The sequence below is a fragment of the Atractosteus spatula genome, chromosome 3 (genome assembly GCF_055471065.1).
Source record: "Atractosteus spatula isolate fAtrSpa1 chromosome 3, fAtrSpa1.hap1, whole genome shotgun sequence".
In the NCBI taxonomy this organism is placed as follows: domain Eukaryota; kingdom Metazoa; phylum Chordata; class Actinopteri; order Semionotiformes; family Lepisosteidae; genus Atractosteus; species Atractosteus spatula.
Window position 1 is genome coordinate 12,059,013 of NC_142708.1, and position 22,171 is coordinate 12,081,183.

Consider the following 22,171-nt stretch of genomic DNA (forward strand, 5'->3'; position numbering starts at 1 on the left):
TATATTTATGCTTGTTTAAAATATGTACTGGAATGTTAAATAAACCTGGTTATTTTCTTGCCTCAGTTTTATGTCAACAGTTCGTAGACTTTTATTAATTTTACAGATTCCTAGTATTTACGAAGTGCTTGACACCACTGTTTCTGGAGTCCTACTACACAGCATATCACGTACAGAAATTTCTTCAGCAACTGAATCAAAGGGGGACCTTAGGGATGCCAGATTGTGCAAGTTCATTGTGAAATTTAGGAAGGACAGTGGGATTGATACTCCTACTTTTATAAACGGCAATATGGGATCTTTGGATGGCACTTCCAACAAATTACAAGGTTACTATGCAAATTGCATTTACATACCATATTAAAGTCATTTATCACTTCATCCATCTCAGTGTTGGTGTTTAGTTTGTCCACAAGCTAAAAGTTAACAGAAATACAAAACAATTAATCAATTATGATAATGTTGCTTGAAGCTACAACCTTGTTAGTGTAAAAACAGAAAAACATAATAACAGATTGTTTTTCATGATTCCACAATATATAGAGATTTATATATATGATAAAGATTGTTTTTTTTCAAAAATATTGATAATTCAGTTACTCAATGTAAAGTTTACATTACATGTAATTATATTAACTTAGTTTCTAGTGAAAGAAGAGCAGCACTGATAAGTAGAGAGCACTGATACTAGTTTACTATTATATGAAAATTAGTTTACTATTATAATATATACATTAACACATTACAACACACATACGCAACCCTGAGAATTAATATAAAATATCCTGACCAGAAAACTGCAATATTGCTGTCCTCACTAATGTGTAATCATGCTAATTCTGAAGAAGCATAAATTGTTCGAATGTAGTCACTTTCTAAACCATCATTAAATTGTAAACACTTTTTTGAAATGCATAGAATTATCTCCAGAAACTACTTAACATATTAGCAACTGAGCGTGTAGCACATAAACAGATACTTGATGCAGGTGTAGAAAATCCTCAATGTACCTGAATAAGCCAAATCAATGGCCTTCTTAAGTGAAACACAAACCAGAAAACACAAAGAGAGACTAAGGGGGAGTGCATTTAAAACTGAAAAAGGAGGCATTTGTACACTAAGGTTTGAGGAAGTCAAAGATGATACCTTACCTTCTTTCAAGAAATACCCTGAGGTTAATTAGATATTAGCACTCAAAGAAGCTGTAAGGGCATTTTCATTTTCAATCCTTTTATTTTCTTTTCTTGTATGGCCTGAGTGAGTGGCCAATCTGAGTGATCTCACAATAAGATTGGAATGGTATAATTTCGGGAATCTGGACTAAAGAAAATCACGGACTGACTATGTATCACGATCACATAGAGATTGGCGAAGTAAAAAGACAAATGATAAAAATTATTCTGGTTTAAGGAAAAGCTAAGATGACAAAAATCATTGTAACCAGCAGTTACCATGTTATAATCTGCCAGTTGTCCTTGCATATCCTTAATTTCAGAGGCAAGAGCTTCAGCTCTGTAAAGAAAGTTTCAATAATTAGTGATTTCGATTCAATATTTCACAAGAATTGAATATGCTCTCTTACACAAACTAATGGATGTCCCATAGGGTTTAAAGGTACACTCAGCAAAAGTAAATGAGATATTTTGGAAAAGAAAATACTCTTACTTGTTCTCTCATCATCCCTTACTCTTTGAGATTAACAGACATTAAAAATATTTGAAACTGCTGAATTCATGTTGCTTATAACATGATGAACTTGGCAATGTTTTACAAAAAACACTTCATTTTGAAATAATTAAATTAAGAGGTTTCCCACTGATAACAATGCACAAGAGAAAGTAGTGGAAAGTTGTTTGCTTTAAGAACAGAGTCTGAGTTTGAAGCAGAAAAATTAAAAGAAGAGTCAACATGCACAGTGTAGTGATAATAATGATTAATCAAAGGAACTAATCAGAGAGTTAGGGAAATGCCAACCACAAACATCAGTGTGTCTAATGCTTTGAAATAAAAAAACCTTGATCTGTGTTTTAAGAGGATCCAGATTACACTCTGTGGTACATACCTTTTTTCATATGACAGATAGACAGAATTCTCCTGATTGAAAGTGTCTATTTCCTTTTGCAGTTTACCAGTCTCAGTTGTAAGTTCATTTATTTTACTCCTGTCAGGACACAAAATAAAACAAATCATTTTCCAAGCATTTTTTGTGAAGGAACATTATTTATTAAATGTAATAGCACTCCGTTTTTGTATACCTGAGAAGTCCAAGATAATATGATTTGTCTAAGATTTGCCTCTGTGGTCCTAAAAATGAAAAACATTTTAAAAATTACACATTTTTAAATCAGCAACACATTCAGTCCGGACTGCACAGTGTATTTAAAGCCTTTGTATTTGATCAAATATACAAATGCAGTACAGAAACTTGGACTTGGGGATAGATTTTCAATGTGATGTACTACAGTTATACATTCAAGGTTTATCTGTTACACCTGGAAGGAAATACACCAGGATATGTCAGCTATGTAGAACAACAGTTGTATCAAGCAGAAAGACATTTAACTCAACTTAATCTGTGGACATCAGTTTACAAAGGGCAGTTGTAAAGAATGCTGGGGAATCAGCCTTCTGCTTAATATATCAGTGTTCTTGTTGCTGACATGATATGAAGGTAATATCAAAATAAAGGGTATCAAACACTTCATCCCAAGTTTTTAAATGAAGAAGAAATCAAAACCTTTTTGTATTCGTCAGAGTTGTGATTTTTTTAAAGTTACTAGCCGGCCAGCAAAGGATAAGAAGATACCTTTCATCCCAGTCTTCATGCCACTCAGGCCTTGCTGGGTGACTGGCCGGTCTGCTACTTTGATAGGAGCAGAAAGCAAGCCTGGGTTTACTATAGGGCCTCCACGGGTCCCTGGGCGTCCAGTTCCAGGGGGCACCTGTAACATGTTCATGAAGTTCACTTAAGGATGCATTATACTGCATAAAAACACCGTGCACAGCTGCGTCCCTACCAACAAGAGCATCACCTAACTACTTACTAAACGGCCAAGTGTAATTGTCCAGATAAGTCTAATACCTACTCTGTTACCTATGTGACCTACCCTAATTAGGACCTTTATTATGCATTTTTATGCGAGGCAGATGTGCATTTCTTAATTACCAAAAACAAATCAAATTACAAAACCAAGGCTTGTCAACTTTTATAGAACAATTAAAAATGAGTGTAGAAAACTGCACTTAACATTACCAATAAATAGATTATCACCTAGCTTTGCTAAATTTTAAACTTTGTGTTACAATCTGAAACAAAGACAACATCCTCATTTTAAACAGTGACTTTTTTCTCTTTCACTTTGAGGTGTGATCATTCCACTATTTTCCATGACATTTTTCCACGACACATGAACGATATTGAAGCTGAAGAGTAAGCATTCCCGGTACTAAATGTCGTTGTCTTCAAACACACTGCCAATGTTCTGCAGAGACAATGTGGTGTCATGGCTGCGACCAGCGGTGGGGAGATCTGATTTCTCACCCCAGTCCCCACTCGGATGGCTGTCGCTGGGGGTCTGACTGCAGTAGGTGGTCTTCCAGGGCCCGGCGCTGGACCACCCCGACTCATCGGTCGCCCTGAAGGTGGCCTCTGAGTTGCCATGTTTGACTTCAAACACCTGCTGAAAGAGATGAGGCCACAGACCGTGACGACACGCATATACAGAAGTGTGATGATATGACATTGGCCTGCTACTTATTAATACAAGTTTACTGTACACTTATATTAACAAGTTCAGCAGCCAGAATCCTGACCAGGTCTAGTGCAAGTGATCACATTACTCCTATCCTGGAGTCCTTGCACTGGCTTCCTGTCAAGTTTCGTGCCGACTTCAAAGTCCTCATGCTCACCTATCAGACTCTGCATGGCTTGGCACCTCAGTACCTGTCTTAGCTATTATCTCTCTACTCCCCACCTCGCAACCTTCTTCTGACTCTGGTCTCCTAACTGTCCCCCCAAGCCCGTCTACACTCCAGGGGTGACAGAGACTTCTCCTGTTAAGCCCCTAAACTCTGGAACTCTCTCCACAAGGATATCAGAGAGTCATCTTTTCTCAACTCCTTCAAATCCAGACTCAAAAACTTCTTCTTTAGAAGAGCATTTACTTAACTGGTTCTGTTCTTTATTTACACCTCTTCTCCTACTGTATTCAGTACAAACATCTACTGTCTCCTCTAACTGTATATTGTCATCCTGCTTATCTTGTGTATTTTTTTATTGTTGTTGTTGTCATTTTGTAAGGCGCTTTGAGAAGCCACCTATAAAGGCGCTATATAAAATAAAGTTTTTATTATTATTATTTTATTAAATTATTTAATTATATTACTATGTTTTCTCTTTAGTTATTAACGTCACAAAGAGACGCACCTATTACTCCTTTTTCCCAAAAATTCGAGTTAGTTTCATTCGCCATGTGTTTCATGACTATCGAGTTTAATTGATAGCAGTTAAAATGTCTATAAACATGCGAGGTTAATTGAAACAGAGAACATTCTGTCTTCAATTAATATGAAATAGACGCACAAAGACAAATCACTAGAATTCATAATAAAAAAGTATGTACAATGTGAAGGTACATTTGAAGACACTTTGTAGAAACCCGCATGCAAAAACAATATTTCTTCTCAGCCTGTGAAAAGCACAAAACAGTTGAGTTTAGTTTAGCCCTTAATGCGTGGTGACAGCAAGATTATACCATAGCAACACAACTGTAACGTTATCCTCTTACGTCTGGTTGTAAAAATTGATTTAAGATTTCTAGGGAATTAAGAAAAGCAGCAAAGCTTAAATGCTTCGAAGCGGAGCATTTTAAAAGTGCTTAGGAAAAAGTAAAATACCTATTTATTTCTGTAAATCGTCTTGATGTAATCGTTGATCAGCCTTTTCTGCGAATACTTCCTCCGTAACCCAGCAACCAGAGGTCCCGTATCGCGAGAGCTAGTAGTCCCGTTTCCTGTCAAAATGCTCCCTCTAGTGTTGAAATCTTTCTTCGCATGGATGGTACAGTAAATATGGAATTAGACTTTTGCAGTGATGCTATGCAGCAAAGATTTCTGCAGTTAGTTTCTAGTGATGCAGGAGGAGGCAATTATAGGAGGTATAAACGAATGAGCAGGGCAACAGGTAGGTGTGATTCGTGTCTTTCCTTTTTGGCATACGACGGAGAACTGTTTTTCATAGTTTGGCTTTGCTGTCAATGATTATTAATATTAAAAACAAACCAAAATGATCATTTTTAACAAATTACTCCGATCTAGAAAGCGGGATTAGTAAAGATGTAGTATCTTTAAAGAATACCTAGCTACACACTACAGGTATACTTTTAATATGAGAACATCTGTTACTATACAGAGTTAATTCCCTTGTGCAATATATACAGTATCCCCAATGTTAGCCTGTTCAATAACAGAGAGTCAATGAAAACTTTAATTACTTTTGACTCCTTATTTTTATCAATACCGTGTGTATATATGTGTGTGTGATGTCAGTCTTCAGCCTGGTCCAGAAATGCAACATAGTGTTTAGTTTTCATTCGGACTTGCTTTCTTAATCGTTTAATTGAACCAAAACATTGGTTTTGTTAATCACGTTTGACACAATCTTTGGCACAGATATAAAACGTAAATGATTTGGTGTCTCCATTGTTGGAGACAGAGTACCAGGAACTTGACACTTCGAGTTCCGTTCAGCACTGACTGATTAGTTTGGCACTTCATAGTTTGTCGTCGTGTTCGATAACCCTGTCTCAGGTTCTGGTTTGAATTATTTCCTTTTCTCGGTATCCGGTTGATCCGTCTAATTCTTATCTGAAATCCCTGAGGAGGTCTGATTAAACACAATATGTCAACCAAGATGTACAGTACGTTACGCAAACGAGAGCTCAGTAACTGCACCGAAAGCCAAAAGATAATGGGATTTCCAGGACCAAGGATGAAGACTCCAGACTGTCAGGATATTTGTTATTTTACCAAAACACCACAGGAAGGCGCCCGTCCTCGTTTTTACAGTTGCATGAAGGGGTGCTAAAATGTCAGAACCCTGTTTTTACTTAAGTGTGAACAAACCTGTGAATGTAGATTTTTATTTTCGTTCAACTGTGATGATATTTATCAGATTAATTTAAAACCACAACAGTGTGCTTCTTCTATCTGTAGCTAATGAGAAGCTGTGTGTTATTAAACTGATAGCATAATACGACGAATGATTTCTTTGTACAATCCGTCATATATTCAATCAGATTAAGCAAAAACTTAAAATGATAAGTAGCTATGTATTTTCTAACTTTCCTGTAAAATATCGTTCCCAATATTATAAAAATAATGTAGATTTATAAATGTATGCATTTTGGCTGGTTTTAATACTCCTTCCATCTTTCTTAAAAAAGTTACAGGTTTAAACGCCAGTATAGACATAGGTTTAATGTAGTTTTAAAGGGAAATAAATTAATTTTGAGTTTTGCTTTTGAATATCAATTAATTTCAGTAAAAGTAAGGTAAGTGAACCCACCCACCTCATTTTGACCACAAATGCTAAAGGGTTAAATCTGTAGGCAATGTGAGGGTCTTGACGGTAAACATTTATGATTGAATAAAATATCGCTCATGGTAAAACAAATATTCTTTAAGACTCTATTGTAGTATGTCTACCTATGATAGTCGACCAGAGTCTGATCGGTGCTTATAAATATGAATAAGGCGTACGAGTACGCCTCAGAGTTTGACGTGAGGGGAGAGCGGCAAGAAAATTCACTGCGCATGTCCATGGAGCTCCGCCTTGTTCAGCACAGATAACATCGTCTTCATCACTGAGAAACTTGTCCCCTTCATAAACTGTATCGCGATCTTTCTCTTTGGTACTCACCCATCCTCAGTATGGACTCCCAGAAAGTAAGTAACGTCCTGTGTTGCGTTGATTTCGATGTCAGATTGCGGTTTCGGGCTTGTGAAAATGCAGCATCAAGAAGTTGCACCGTTACCAGATTCTACTCAATGCAAAACCTAGCCGGCCACCATCTGTGGGAACCAGATTATATCCTTTGGATACATTTCTATGTATTTGCCTGTCACCGTATTGCATTTTTAGTAAGGTATACGAGATGGGATGCTGTTCAGCTTGATATAGCTGCTAAGGAATAACTAATTTGCATTGTCTCTCGATAGCATTGCATTGTGATTTAGCGTGGTGTAGTGAATGAGAGAAAAATCGTTTTAAGAATCTTAGATTTTGTTTATGATTTTTTTCTCCTTGCTGCTAGTTTTGCTTTCCTGCTTTGTTATTGTCTTATCTTACGTTATTACGAAGAACCGAGACAAGCAAGCTGATATCTGGCCTGTCGATTGATACTGTATCAAGTGCAACACTAGATACTACTAGTAACTAACGGTAGTTACATTCAAGTCAATATTAACAACTTTTGACTACAGTATGTAAAAGATTAATTAAGTGCCTCTGTGAACGCCAGGAATTGGGAATTGTCTCATTAAGATGTGCTGTTCGATCAGTCGTAGGTTACGGTGTAGCCATTGGATTCAGTGAATTACTGTAGCATCAGACCGATGGGTGTCTTGTTTACTGTCAGTGCAATACTGTGTATAACGTGAAATAATTTCAGTAATGACTTCACTGCCGGTAATGACTGGGGAGCTAAGGTGAAAGTTGCTGGGATAGTGGCATAATGCATGAGGCAGCATTTCTTTTTGATAGGGCACTCAGTGTAAGTAATGTCTAGCAGGTGCACGGCCCAAAGACAACGTTAGCCTCAATTAAGATGAAATAGTGGGAGCAGATGCCGTTTTTTTTAATTTACGTTAAAATTATTCTGTGGGACCGGTAATGGTCATTTAGCTGCTTTCTGTTCACAAATGAGGTCTTGGACCGCCAAAGTTGTTTTCATTTTCCTCTTTCTTTTTTTTGTCCGGCAGCGCATGTGATCCGGTGACATAGGTGTCATGGTGTGTTACGCGTTTATTATTGCCGATATAGCAAAGGCTCTACGTTTAATCCATTATAGAATAGGATTGTCTGTTGCATGAGTCATCCCATTATGGAAGGGTGGGGTTTATTAGAATTTAGGGGCTTAGCTACAGCCAAGTTAACCGACGCATTTTGTCCAGCCCCTGCCTGGTTTGGGGGGCAGGGGGGTGATTAGGTGGTCTTATCAATGGATTTCAAAAAGTTTCACATTCGCAATTTAAATAGGGAAAAAAAATATTTAACACTAGGAGACTAAGTACAGGATACAGTATCTCAAAGTTGGAAAAGTGCGCAATGGAAGACTGTAAGTCAGTGCCGAGAAATACCAAAGAAACGAAGTGTAAACTATTTCTAATGTAACTCGGTGCATTTCAAATATTTATATACAGTATGCTACACCGGAGCTGGGAGGGGCAGTTCTGCCGTACGCAGCAAACAAAAGGGATACATGAAATGCTTTTGAAAGCACAGGGAGTTGAAAGTGCGCTATGAAAGGACTGTGATACTTTGTCAAGAATGGGAGGAGGGGTTTGGAATCCTTCACGACTTTGGAATTTTACTTTTTTTCTCTTCACAGTATTGTTTTTTCTTCCTGTAGGGGGAAAAAAAACTAAAACGTGTTGGCAGTCGGACTACCTTTGGAATTTATTTCCATCCTCTTCTCTGATTCTCTATCACTCTGCCTGTATTTCTGGAGTTCCAGTATCCTACAAGTTATTTGTCTTGGTTGAGTCATGGATGTTAAAGATGTTGCCATGAAGTAGTATATAGTAGAGCGATGTGCAATTTGAAAAATACTTGATGAAATTCTGCAAAAGTCTTCTGCAGACAGCTATTAAAACATTGATCGGGGGAATTTCAAATGGTAAAAATTACTGCAGGAGAAATATTTTTCCTAACTAGAAATACTGAAGCATCTTTAAAGGTGTTATCTGCAGTGTCTGGACCTCATGTACTACCCTATGATCCTTCCCACATTTTTACATTTTCGTGTCACATTGCAGGTGTTGTTATTGAATGAAGGCTTGGATATTCACAGTTCTATTCATGCTCAAAACCTATCCCTTTATTTTCTTGGATTGCCCTGGAGCTAGAGTTTGTTTTTAGGAAGGTTTTGTTCCATTTCAAAACCAATCAGATGTTTTGTTGAGCTACAGGTATAGGATTTTTGACCCAACAGATAGGAATCTCATTCTCCACTCCACTCAATACACTGTCACCATTTCGGGGGGAAATGCAGATGGGGGGGGAAGCCGAATTGAGGCCTACAGATTATTCTTACCTGTTTATCTAGTTAATTTTCTAAATCACGTGTACAGGAGTGTGCTTCGTCATTGTTGGCTTGGTTCTCAATTAACATTGAACATAAATGCAACATGTTCAGTTCTCTTGTACACTAACAGTGTAACTAACATGTTCAGTTCTCTTGTACACTAACAGTGTAACTAATGGTCATTTCAGCTTTACATTTGCCAGTGTTATTAGTGTTATTATGGTGCCATCCCAGGCTGGAGAGAATGTGGTATAAATAGAACTGGGCTTCAAGCCAGTAATCTTGAGTGTGTGTTACTCCTGTCTTCTTGAGCAGTGTCTTATATACAGCGCACTACCTCACTTTGGGCATAAAGTACTAAATACTTAACTTGTGTTAATTAAATATATGTTTTCAGTACTTTTCTCTTTTTAAACTGTTCACTTGATATCATGTTATGAAAATCTAAAGATAACCGTAGTTCTAGATTCAGGTTCACTACACGGTTTCTCATTGTGTGCAGGGCTGCTCTAATATTTTTGAAGTGTGATGAAAACATTTTTGCATGACAGTGCGTGATTATAGCAGTCCTAGGAACTGTAGAAATTTTGAAAATGTAGTCTGGAAATCCATTTTGGCCCACTCATTCTTTACTTTTTGTTTATAACCATTTTGAAGCTCTAGATGTGCTGGAGTAATACCTGTTGCAAACAAAGATCGATTAATCAAAAGAGAGAGGAAGAAAGCCACTTTCATTCACGTACAAGGCAGAGATAGTTTGGAAGTGAGGCATTTGAATCTTCCTGGTAGAACATTTACTATACAAATTTAATGCAGATGTGCTTCCAAATGAGGACATTTGAGACTCGTCATTCACATGAAGTTAAATTCCGTAAAGCAATGAGAGACACATCCTCTTATCCTAATCAAAGGAAGCTCATTCAGCAACAGCATTGCTTACGTCCAGTGTAATCCGAGGAGTTTTCCCTTAATACCCTTTCTTTCGGAATGGCAGTCTGCTTTGTCATCCCATTACTCCGAATGTCTTTAAGGAAATAGATTTGATCTTCTAGTGAATTGGTATGTATCTGTAGCAGCAGACAGTGCCGTATCTGAATGTTTATATTAAAGCTTGAATTTCTGTATGAAATTACAGTTATAATACTAAATATTTAAGCAATAATATTTTAATGTCGCCACTTTTAATGTAACCATCTGAGTGGTTAAAGAATAGGAATCTACTGTATTCCAAAAAGTTGTCTTCAAATAAATAAAAGGGGGGATTTCTGTAGGGTTATAATTTATCAACAGGTTATCTGTTAATATTTCTATTTTACTGAAAAATACATTTGATCTTGTGCTAAATGTTTTCCTTACAGCAGTAACTTCATTGGTCAGAGTAATCCCACTTTAATTTTATTTCTTACTCCTTTCCTTTCTTTTCTACAGCCTAGGTGAGGTACACCTTTGTAATATTGTAGGACGAAATTCCTTCAAAGACTTTCTGAAGCTTGTTTTAAGGAAAAAGACAGGGAGCGTTAAAGTATTTCTTGTTTTAGAAATAGTAAAAAGAATATACTGATTAATTTCCTTACTATTTGTTTTGGTATTGTAGCAGGTGCTCAGAAGAAGTCTCTTTTTAATTTGAATAACATTTATTTCTTGCATAGAATATATACAGTACCATGAGAAATAAAATAAGAGCAGGACCTACAGTAGAGAACTTAAATTGATCACGTGACGCCCATGAAGCCAGTAAAAACTGAAATAGCGCTGAAGCCCAGACGACATGAGCTGCCTCTTTAATTGATATCTTTGAATGGATTTATTACAAGTTTCTCTGCTCAGTTATGGCACCAATGACTTTTGACTCTGTTGCAGCCGAGGGAATCCACAGTGAAAACAAAACCCAATTTGAGAAACTAGCAATGCTAGATCTGTAATCAGAACGGGATTTGATGGAACAGAGGTGAAAAGTCAAGCAACACTGTTTTATAGTCAATTTGTTTTATTCCTTCATGTTTAAAATCCTATTGCAGACATTGCACTGGGGGCAGCTTGGTGGTGCAGTGGTAGGCGTTGCTGTCTCGCCGTGCTGGGGCCTTGGGTTCAGATCCTGGGGTACTCTGTGTGGGTCTTTGTGGAGTGTGCATGTTCTTCGTAAGTCCCCGTGGGTTTCCTCTTCCTGCGCTGGTTCCCTCCCACAGTCCAACTACGTACTGGTGGGTCAACTGGCTTCTGGGAAAATGGGCCCGAGTGTGAGTGTGAGTGTGAGTGTGAGTGTGAGTGTGAGTGTGAGTGTATTTGAGTGTGCCCTGAGATGGACTGGAGTCCTGTCCACGGAGCATCAGGCCTTGTGTCCGTTGCTTGCAGGGATAGGCACCAGCACCCCCGTGATCCAGTATTGTATAAAAAGGTTAGAAAAGGGATGGCTGTATATTGCACTAAGCACATTAACAGTATTTACCTGAGGTAAATAACCTCATGTTCTTCAGATGTCCTAATAAAGGCATTAGGAGAGTTTGCTTGTAAATGAAGTGACAGCACAGTTAGTCGGCCCTTCCGAAGACCTGGAAGAAGTTAGTCAGCACCTGTCCTGATGAAGAGCAGTGCGGCTCCACTGCACAGGGATGCAGGGGCAGAGGTGTCCGCCTTCTCAGCGTGGCAGCCGTAGTTGGCACGCGCAGACCGTTGCAGGACTACTGCAGCAGGGGATGCGACAACATGGCCATCATAATGAATTACCAAGCTAAAGAATTGTATTGTACATTTCCTCTGCTTGTCTGCTGGTTCGCTGGCAGCTTGGTTTTGTGCTTGTGAAAGATTGCTGGCTGCGCGGCGCTGGAGGACGAGCTCCCTTTGCCCCTCACAAGCAGGGATCAAGTTCGTGATGCGGCCTTCCTCTTAGTGCCTTGTCACTGTGCCTCCAGCTCTTACTGTACCCACCCTCCACCACTGCGTTTGTGCTAAAATATCTAACACATCTGGGACTGTGTCATGATCCTTTGTCATTTTTTTTATGTTTTCCAAAATGCACTGTAATAACAGCATTCCTGAAACAAAATATACAGTTTGAAAGTGCTGTCAGACCTGTTTTTGCTTGACAATCTAACACTTTTTTGTTAACATAATACACTATAATATGCATTTTGCTTTGGGTTATTTACATATCTGATGATAAAAAACATACTTTGTTTTCAGTAGTGATTTCAAGTGACCATAAGTACTGTAAGTATCAGTTCAAGTGTCCATATTTAGTTGCATATCCCTCTGAAGCAATAACAGCATGAAGGCTGTGGTCCACACTCCACATATTGTAATCATTTAAGATGCTTTGCCTGTGCTGCAGCCTCTTTCAGTTCTTAATGACTAATTTATTTGGCTGACTCTTTTATCCAAAGCGGCTTGCATTTGCGCTGACCTCTCCAGCTGAGTATTTCACTGGAGCAACCTGAGGGCCGAGCCTTTTTCGGGGGTATACAGTAACAAGGAGTGTCTCATCTTGGAAATGAACGCACAAAGTTCCTAGTTAGGAGTCCAGAACCCTGACCACTGCCCCACACTACTGGGTTGTTTCTAGGGTGTTCCATCCTCAGTTTTTCTTTAACGTTCAAAATGCATATGATTTTATTTAAGTATGGAAATTGACCTTTAATGTCTTGGTTGCGTTGGCCATGTTAATGTGTTCCCTTGTACGTAAACAGACAAAATATTTCTGCGAACTTTAGAATGCATTCCGCTGCTGCCGTTGTTATTTATATCAACAATACAAAAGATTGACTTTCCTGTCTTTAGCCTATATACGTCTGCTGTCGCCGTTTTCTGTAAACAGTTGATTTTGGTTGAATTTCACCTCTGCACTCTGGAGGTTATTGGGGATTATTAAGACGTCCCTTCATAGCTCTGATGCTATTTCTTTTAATCAACTGTAAATCAGTCAGCCTGATTTTTCGGCTAATTGACAATTTCATTTCTATTATTGAGCAAAGAACCTAGAAGGGAATTGATGTTACTAAGTTACAATAGGTAGCAGTTATACTTTCCATGAGAAATCATTCTTTGAGTTCATAATAAAAATCCATGTTCAACCTTTGCTGCCCCAATACTTTTTGGAGGGCCCCATCATACAGTATACATTACTGTCTTTTACAAGTTAAAGTGTAATAAATACCCATCCATCACTCCATAATTGAATTAAAATGTTTAACTTTGTATTGGAAAAACAAATTACAAACTGAAATATCACATCACAGAAAGTTCTGTTTCTTGCGTATGTCGCAAGAAAAAAACAGATCATTAGTGTCACACGCCCATTTATCCTGTTTTCCTTTTTTCATCACCTTTAACTGGGAGCTTTAATGAGGAACAGGCCATCTGTCATGGCAGGCTACAGATTTAAGAGGTGCAGGCCCATTGTGTTCAGTACAGGCCAGGCAATCCACAAGTCCCCGAGGCACAGTCAAAAGGCGTGGCCTACAGATGGCTTTTTTGCCAATTACTGTATGTCTTGCACATTTGATTTCGCACCCTGGCACTGCTACACTTTAATGAAACCGTCAAAAGAAAGCAAGGTATTGCCTAGCAGGTTCACAGATCTTAACACCTGGAGGTTTCTGAAGGATTTTGTTTGTTTTCAGAATTTTTCCCTTTTCATTTTCCCCAGCAGCGTGTTACATATAAAGTGTTATCCCTGCTTAATTGACTGCAGTCGCTTTCGTAAAGTATACGTGACCTCTGTACTGCTGTTGGGTTACTGCAGCAGAAGCACATTGTGCATTGCAGTATGGAGCTTTAAATAGGAGTTTACATACTGTACCTATTGGCCTATTAATATTACCATATTAATAACGGAATGACACCCTTTTAGAGCACCCTGATTTTTGAGAGCAAAAAATTGCAGTCATTGCATTAGACACTAGGTGCCACGTCGGTGCTCATGTGAAAGGATTAAGTAAAGAACATGAGCTCTAAAGTGCAGGTGTATTATATGATGTGACAGTCATCCTTTATTGAAAGATTCCTGCTGATGAGTGAGACAATTGATTTTGGCAAACTGAAACGCATATTCCAGAAAAGGGCTGTTCCTTTAATTCATCTTGTGTGAGTCTCAGACTTACAAAACAAAACGTTATTTTATTGAAGAAATCCTGGATTGCTGTTCAGTTTTACAGGTTTAGAAGTTTTTCATGATAAAGGTAAGAGGCTGTGGGGATTAATGCTAGTGTGAATGTATACTGTATATAAAGTTTGTACTTTGTTTTTACATTAGCATTTTCTTTGAGAAATTTTAAACAAAAGCATTTCAGAATTTGTTTGGAAGGAGGCATTCTAAAAATGTCTGTTTACCTTTTTTTGCTTTTCCACTAATTGTGTTAATGTGCTGGAGGAAAAAAAAAGTGTTCTATGCATTTATTGCATTAGGGGTTTGTTTTAGAAAGTACAAAGGTGAGAACATCAGATTTCCACACATGACCCAAACTCCCAATAGAGCTCAGAACAAAGGGTGGCGTCTGTTTTATTTCTGTCATGCTGTTTTGTGAGTTCTGTAGCATATTTGTGATTTAAAATATAAATACGTAATGTACTGTTGCCTAAGCACTACAGGGGAAAGAGGGTATCCTTTGGGATGCTCCTAATTGTTGGTCTAGACAAGGAGCTGTGGTCCATATTCTGTGATGTCACTGCTTCACACTCAGAGCTGCTGTAGACTGGTGCATGTCATGACTGAGCACATCTCTAGGCCTAGACCAGCCTCTAAAAAGAGCTCCAGAGAAGACACTGCATGTACACTGTAGGCCCTGAAAACAGAAAACATCAATATATTGCTGCATAAAAATAGCCATGGTGGACAAAAAGCTCATTTTTCACCCATGAAGACTGAATTAGATTTTCTAATAAGCCATAGGACACAATTTACATTATGTTGGGAGCACTGGAAGTGTCATTGAAAATAATCTACTGGATGTCAAATAACCCAGTTGGTCTTTATTACCTCCTGTATTATTCTCTAACTTGGGGAACGCTCTTCTAAGAAACCTTTTTTTCCTAATGTTTCTTCCGACAATGAAATTCTTAAATGGTAAATGTGAACGGACACTTCATCTCAAATTTTTGTACGGTTTATTACCAAGAATAAGGTAAAGGGAGAAATGAGTTGACATCTTTTTTTATTGTTCTTCAGGCCACTTTTCCATTGACCTTGCTGTCATTGTGATACTGCAGTTTTAGAAAAGGGCTTCGTTCCTCATGCTCATTATTCCCAACAGCATCTCACATAAACAAAACACATCATCCCTGGGTGTCTTGATAGCCCTTACAAACCTCAGAAAGATCCTGTACAAAAATCTCCCTATACCGAATGCACAGAAATGACAAACCACACAGCAGCCTATTTGAAATCTGTGAGTGCTATATATAAGTGTAAATGGATAATCAAAAAAATATTAAACTCTCTGGACCTTTCCACAATTTATTGTGTTACTATATGGTATCCTAATGTATTGTGAGGATGTACAGGGAAGTAATTGTGAAATGTACATGTTTGTGTGCCCCACAAGGGGAGGGTTTAGAATGACCATCATGGAGGAGACTGGAATTGAAGAAATGTATGTATGTGTACCCCGGAATGACACAGTTAATTTAGAAAGCCATTGTATTTTAAGAGACCGTCTGTTCTGGAGTGAAAGAGAACAGGGTTGTCCGTTTAATCTGCTGTATGAGAGTTCAAATTGAGATTTTATGAATTTGTTAGTGGATGAGTATGAGAAATTAATAAAGCACACCTCCTGTCTTACTGACCCTGACGAGGTGGTGTCTATGAGCACCACTCTCAGAGGAGCGCATGAATAAAGGGGGAAGTATAGAGAACGTCTTTCCCAACAGGCTGTGACAGGCGTGTCAGTCACTGTGCACCCACCTGGATGACTCTCTGAAAGTGATGACCGGCCCCGTTGCTGCACAGTAGAGAATATTATGTTTCCCTCAACAATATATTGACCTCCCAGTGCCCTTCAGCTTTAGTTGTGTGCCCCAAACCTTAGAAATGTTTATTTGAAACGTAGTGAAAATAAGAAGCCTAGAACTGTCCTTGTCATACTGTGTGATGGTCATGATGACCTGCAGTAGGCAAATGTTTGATAGGCGCGCACAGTAACCTCCAGTTATCCTCTGACATCAGATTGTGAGTCAAACAAGACAACAGAGATGGAAGGTTTCTACTGTACTTGTGGGGCACGGTATATACTGTACGTTTGAGTGCAATGCTTTTGGCTTTTGGAGCGCATGACTAATAAGATGCAATATTGTAATTTAAATGAGAAGGGACAGCTGTCAGTTCCCAAGGCTTTAGAATGATGTTTCTAAAGATTTGTTCTTGGTTTTCAGTCTTTTTTTTAATGCAACTTTAATAAAACTTTCAGATTTAAATTATAACACCTACTTCTGGTAGGCCAAAATAGTTTTATGTCATAGGGATTCTTTTCACAGTGAAAAGGGTGAGGGACTGAATTTGAGTCTCCAGGCTGTGTGAATCACATACATTCTTAGTTACTTAACACACAACCGCCAAGCATTTTCATGTGTGATATTCGTTATATCAAAATATCAAAACGATCCAAGAATTTTCAGGATAATATTGGGTGCAAACTAGTGGAAAGATTTTCCAAAATAGATTTCAAAATGTTAGTGTACCTTAAATTGAAAATGAAGCAGTGGAAATTTGAAAAACCACATTTGGGTAAAAAGGCACAGATATCAAAACTTTGCCTACCACAGATCGTCAATTTAAAACCTGTTGCGTGCTGGTAACTTGTTTTTGCTGAAGTACTGCAGTAATTTGGTTGTACTCCATAATTGGCATATTTATACAGTAGGAACAAGTAATAGGTTTATTCCATAATGAAAAGAGAATAAAGAAAACGCAACGTTTCTTCTGTGGAGCCTTCTTCAGGTATATTTACACGGTAGTTTTTATGTCACAGATGTCAATTTCTCCAGCTACCAATTTAGGTTATTTATAAGACTTAACACAGGTCAATCAAGGCTGAAAATACATTTGGTCTTACAATGATAATTTATTGCATAATTTTATTTCTACATGTTTCACTGTACATTTCTTGGATTTGGTTTTGCGCTTGTGAGATGTCCAATTATGTTGTCTGTATTGTTGTTTGTTACCTGGGCTTGTGATGCACTTACTAAATGTCCAGCAAAAAGAACTTTGCACAAGTGAGACTACATGTGAAAGACATTAATATACCAAATATTAATATAAGCAGCAAACAAACCAAAAATAGTTTTTAGCGAGAGCAAAATGTAAGACAGGAAAGGCTAATGATATAAATAACAATTCATTTTAAAAATTAAGATTGTCCATACTGACAAATTCCACTTTTATATCAGTTGTATTAGGTCTAAGTTGACCTTAGACCTATCTTAGACCTTAGATATTATGATTTTTTTAAGTCTAGAATTGTGAATACATGCCTTCAGGGCTGCTTACCAGGTTGCAGTTAGATAAATTTTAAATATGGATTAGTTTGTAGGTGGGTATCTTCCGAAAGTAAAGGGAGCTCACTCCCAAATTTGCAAGCTATATGTTTAAGTAAGACCCAAGCAATTTCTTCCTTTCCCTTGCAGTGGTATAATTTACAGTCTGTCTTCAGTGGTCATCATCAGCTACTGGGATGTGAGACTGAGCTTTTGACTTCCTGCTGGCTTAGTTCCTGCCTGAATATGTCTCTTCCAGCCAACTGCTTTGTTATGTAATTGAATGTTTCTTCGATTTCAGGTCGGTAACTGTTGGAATAATTGTAACAAACTCCTGAAACACGCAGGAATGGAAGTAGTAAAGCAAGTTAAAAGCTTCAAGCATACAGTGTTACATAGTGTTACATTAAATGTTTATTTATGTGTAGTACAGGCCTTACATACAGTATCTCTTTCTCATATACTATACATATAATTTCTGTAAACTGCAATACTACGAAAACTATTTAGAAATACTTTATCCCTTGAGAGCTATATGTATTTATAACTACTTTTAATTACTGAAATGTCAATATGTATGACAAAAATTTGTTCTACATCTCAAAATCATTTTCTAATGTTTTACAGTGCATTGAACTTATAGCTCAGAACATGGCTTTTTACAGTAGGTGAAATTAGTTTTTGGAATTAGAATCTCAGTATTACTTTTGTGCTTTTTGCAACTTGATGTCCTGGATGCTTAAAAAGCCTGACACCAAAAGATTCTTTATTTAGAAATGTCTATCAGCGTTGACAGTCTTGTGTGCTGTACTCCCAATTCTGCAAGGGTGACAACTCTGATGAACTACTCTCTCAAATTCACTTCAGAAGTTAAATGAACCGCCACAGACAAATTACACTTTCATTGATCTATTTGCTATTTTTTTCTTGAATGATGGCTCTTTCCTTCAAAATGCAGTGGGAATACTTGGGAACAAAATCTTACCCTCTCCATTTATGGAGGAATGTGCATTTCTTCAGAAAACTGCTGTCTTTACTGCACAGTGGGTCAACTTAACTGTGGCCACTATGTGAGTTGTTAATATGAAAATAGGGGCCTCACTCTTGCTCTTTGTGGAATTAAAAATCTCCCAGAGCCAGTCAGCCCACAATCTTGTCTTTGAGAGAACACCCACATAAACATGGGGCAAACATTCTGACTCTATACAACTCACAGCTCAACCCAAGACCGTAGAGCTGTGAGGCAACAGTGCTAACAGGCAAGGCAGCATGTTGCCCTAACTATTAAAATACTGTTACTATTATTTGATTTCTTACAATATATGTGGAGTGGGAAGATAAAACTTTTAAAAAACCCTCACCTTAGTAAGCCAGTCTGTTTCCTTTTCACCTTAACAGTGCCCTGTTTTAATTTGAACTAACACCATTGATGTTTGTTAAGTGTTGGTTAGGGAGGAGTTCATTATGGTGATACTGCATGTGTTTACTGTAATCTCCAACAGCTAGTAAAAGTCACACTGTAGTTTCTAAGTTTTGGATGATATACAATGTGTAATGGAACAAGTAATAGATTTATTCCATGCTGAAAAGAGATAAGAGAGAAAAAACAGCAACCTTCTTCAGGTGTGGGCATTCTACAGTGTGTAATGTTGGATCATGCTAAAGGCTGAAGTCTGTCAAGGAGATGATTGTAACTGTAAACTTTAAATCATTTAAGTTCCTTACCATTCACTTCTGCACCACCTCGTCAGGGTCAGCATTCTGTCAATTCAGAAAACTGTTGTATTTAAAATATAAAGTTAGAGAGAGAGTGTCTTTATCCCCGGGGGGAGCAAGTTGTTTTTCAGCAGCAGTGTTAGTATACAGACGGACAGAAGAAAAAAATCCCACAGGAACAACAATATACAGTACATACATATTTACATGGAAGTTCAAGTGTTGAGTCAAGATATGGCTACAGGTATGAATGAGAACTTGAATCTGTTGGTTTTGGAGCTGGGGAGACGGTATCTGTGTTCTGATGGGAGTAACTGGATTTTATTAAACAAGGGGTGTGAAGGATTGTCACAGATGGATTTTGCTTTACGTAAAACATGTGAATGATGGATGGAGGAGAGGGCTGGGCTGGAAGAACAGCGCCAATGACCTTCTGACATATCTTCACAAGGCTGCCCAGTTTGTTCTTGCCTCTCAGATTCAGGCTACCAAACCAGCAGATCAGGGCAAAAGTTAGAACTCCAAGTTAGACCTTGGGCCTTGGGCCTTGGGCCTTGGGCCTTGGGCCTTGGGCCTTGGGCCTTGGGCCTTGGGCCTTGGGCCTTGGGCCTTGGGCCTTGGGCCTTGGGCCTCCAAGTTAGAAAAGTTAGAACTCCAAGCTCCAAGGAAGGACCAGATTGAACAAACAAAATCAATAATGAATCATCAACCTTAAAATACTTCCGCGTCCTTAAGAAAAAAAAGTGGTCTGTTAACAGAAGAGGGTCTCATTGCATTGGGTTAATTTAGATGGAGACTTTTTTGGATATTGAAAGACATTTGGAGTGACCTTAAATCAACACTGAAATGTATTTTTGTTTTTGCTGATTAATTGGTAATTGAGAGGTTTAGCAAAACTAAAAATGCAGCATCATTCTTTTCTCAGTTTATGACCTAGCAGCATTCTACAACTTTAGCATGCTAGAAGGGCCATATACATAATGTGTGGAGATCTGTTTTCCCATTGAATTTTATCAGTGTCTTTTACCTGACCTTAGATGACAAAGTTGTTGAGGGTTAAGGTTTCTTTTCAAAAACATTTCAAAGCCATCTGGTCGATCATTGAACAACTTCCTGTGCGTTGGCAATGGGATATTCAGGCAGTTTCCCTTATGGCCTTGTGATTTTGCATATTTAACCCACCAGGAAAACATTTAAAGCTCATAAGGAAGAGACAATGTTGATAACTTTGTGACCGGGGTTGCCCGTTTTAGGTTAAGTCCGCTAACCAGACTTATTTATTGTTGTTGTTTTACAGGAGGCCCTACAAAGGATAATCACCACACTGGCCAACAAAAATGAAGAGCTCCATAATTTCATTGACACCGTGAGTCACACACTCAAAGGCGTGCAGGTAGGAAGTTTCTTTCTGCCTGCTTTGAGTATACATTTATTGTCACAACTGTCAAATTTGTAAAATCATTATTTTTTACACTTAACTGGCTTTGTCAAAACCGAGGAATTCTGAAATGGCAGAAGTTTGTAAAGTCATCTAAAAGTTGATAAAAGGGAAAGAAAACACTTTTCTTTCAGTTAAATATCTTTGTAAGTGAAGAAATTGCCTTTTACATGCACTGTCATGTGCCGTTACTTTTACAGTATCCGTGTACTGTGTTGTGTTCAGTTTATTTGCCATGTTATAATGGTGTCAGTGTTAATACACAAATCCTCTTAAAAGTATTATATAATTGACTTTCTTCCCAGACATTACTACACTGCCAAGAAAGAACTATGTAGACAGGAATCCTGTTTTGAAACACTGCACAGTTTTAGTAAAAGACATTTGAAAATAAGCAAGCTTGAGTTCAGAAATCTCTAGTTGAATGTTGCTCTTTCTGAATCGGTGTTAAAAAATCAAGATTTTTTTCACATACAGTATGGGAGTTCTAACAACCACTTTCTTTCCACTCAATATTTTCAGTTTTTAAATTGTTTGTGCTTTTCTTCTTACTAAAATAGTGTGACTTTAATAGTATCTGAACATATTTTAGATTTAACAGTTTCAAAAGAAAATTAGCTCATAAATGTTTTCAAATATGCAATTGAATACATATTCTTCCAATAAAGCACTAGCAATGTGGCAAGTTCAGTTTTAGAAGATTAAACTAATCTAAATATCTACTACCTACAGAATAACTCTTCAAAAGTGATTTCAGACCTCGAAGAAGAGTTTGATAGTCTGTATTCTGTATTGGATGAGATGAAGGAGAGTATGACCAACACAATCAAACAGGAACAGGCAAGGAAAACACAAGAACTTCAGGTATGGTTATCTGTTGCTGTTGGAGCTTTTCCAGGAAAACCTGTGCTTATTTCTGGACTGTGGGAGAGTCCTGCAGCAAGCAGAGTCAGAAAGACGGGTATTTGAGTAAACAAGCTCTAATGTGCTTACAAATGTATCTGCTAGATGTAACCTTTGATGCTTAATCTTTTTAAACAAATGGTTTAAAAATTTAAAAGATGAAGCACTGAAGGGGTTTAAATCACATAACTATACTTGGAAGAAAAATTGGTAGAAGAGACACTAACATTGCATTTAGGAAAAACTTTACTTGCTCCATAAAACAACACAACTGGGTTGGCTAAATTGACTTTATTTGCTTTCAATTTGAGTAATATTTGTGGAATTTCTAAAGAGCCCTGAA

General features: G+C 37.8%; 2 protein-coding genes across 8 annotated transcripts in view; one reads left to right on the top strand and one right to left on the bottom strand.

The window, feature by feature from the left end:
- Positions 1-4,969, bottom strand: part of ift74 (intraflagellar transport 74) — a 30,681-nt gene extending 25,712 nt beyond the window's left edge. Inside the window, exons 1-7 of one of the 2 annotated variants that reach the window (XM_088911301.1) lie at positions 4,897-4,969; positions 3,542-3,677; positions 2,807-2,942; positions 2,256-2,304; positions 2,063-2,161; positions 1,452-1,512; positions 357-416 (exon numbers count right to left, since the gene is read on the bottom strand). In XM_088911301.1, coding sequence (XP_088767427.1) covers positions 357-416; positions 1,452-1,512; positions 2,063-2,161; positions 2,256-2,304; positions 2,807-2,942; positions 3,542-3,661 — 525 coding nt within the window. In that variant the 5' untranslated portion in view covers positions 3,662-3,677; positions 4,897-4,969. Of the gene's footprint in view, positions 1-356; positions 417-1,451; positions 1,513-2,062; positions 2,162-2,255; positions 2,305-2,806; positions 2,943-3,541; positions 3,681-4,896 lie in introns of both variants that reach the window. The other variant, XM_088911300.1, reaches the window with a different exon arrangement.
- Positions 4,970-6,827: 1,858 nt separating this feature from the next.
- The window catches only part of fsd1l (fibronectin type III and SPRY domain containing 1-like), a 40,822-nt gene continuing 25,478 nt past the window's right edge, over positions 6,828-22,171 (top strand). For 3 of the 6 annotated variants that reach the window (XM_088911422.1, XM_088911424.1, XM_088911426.1), the window contains exons 1-4: positions 6,873-6,945; positions 17,922-18,072; positions 20,785-20,880; positions 21,658-21,789. In XM_088911422.1, coding sequence (XP_088767548.1) covers positions 18,055-18,072; positions 20,785-20,880; positions 21,658-21,789 — 246 coding nt within the window. In that variant the 5' untranslated portion in view covers positions 6,873-6,945; positions 17,922-18,054. Of the gene's footprint in view, positions 6,946-17,921; positions 18,073-20,784; positions 20,881-21,657; positions 21,790-22,171 lie in introns of all 6 variants that reach the window. The other 3 variants (XM_088911423.1, XM_088911425.1, XM_088911428.1) reach the window with 1 other exon arrangement.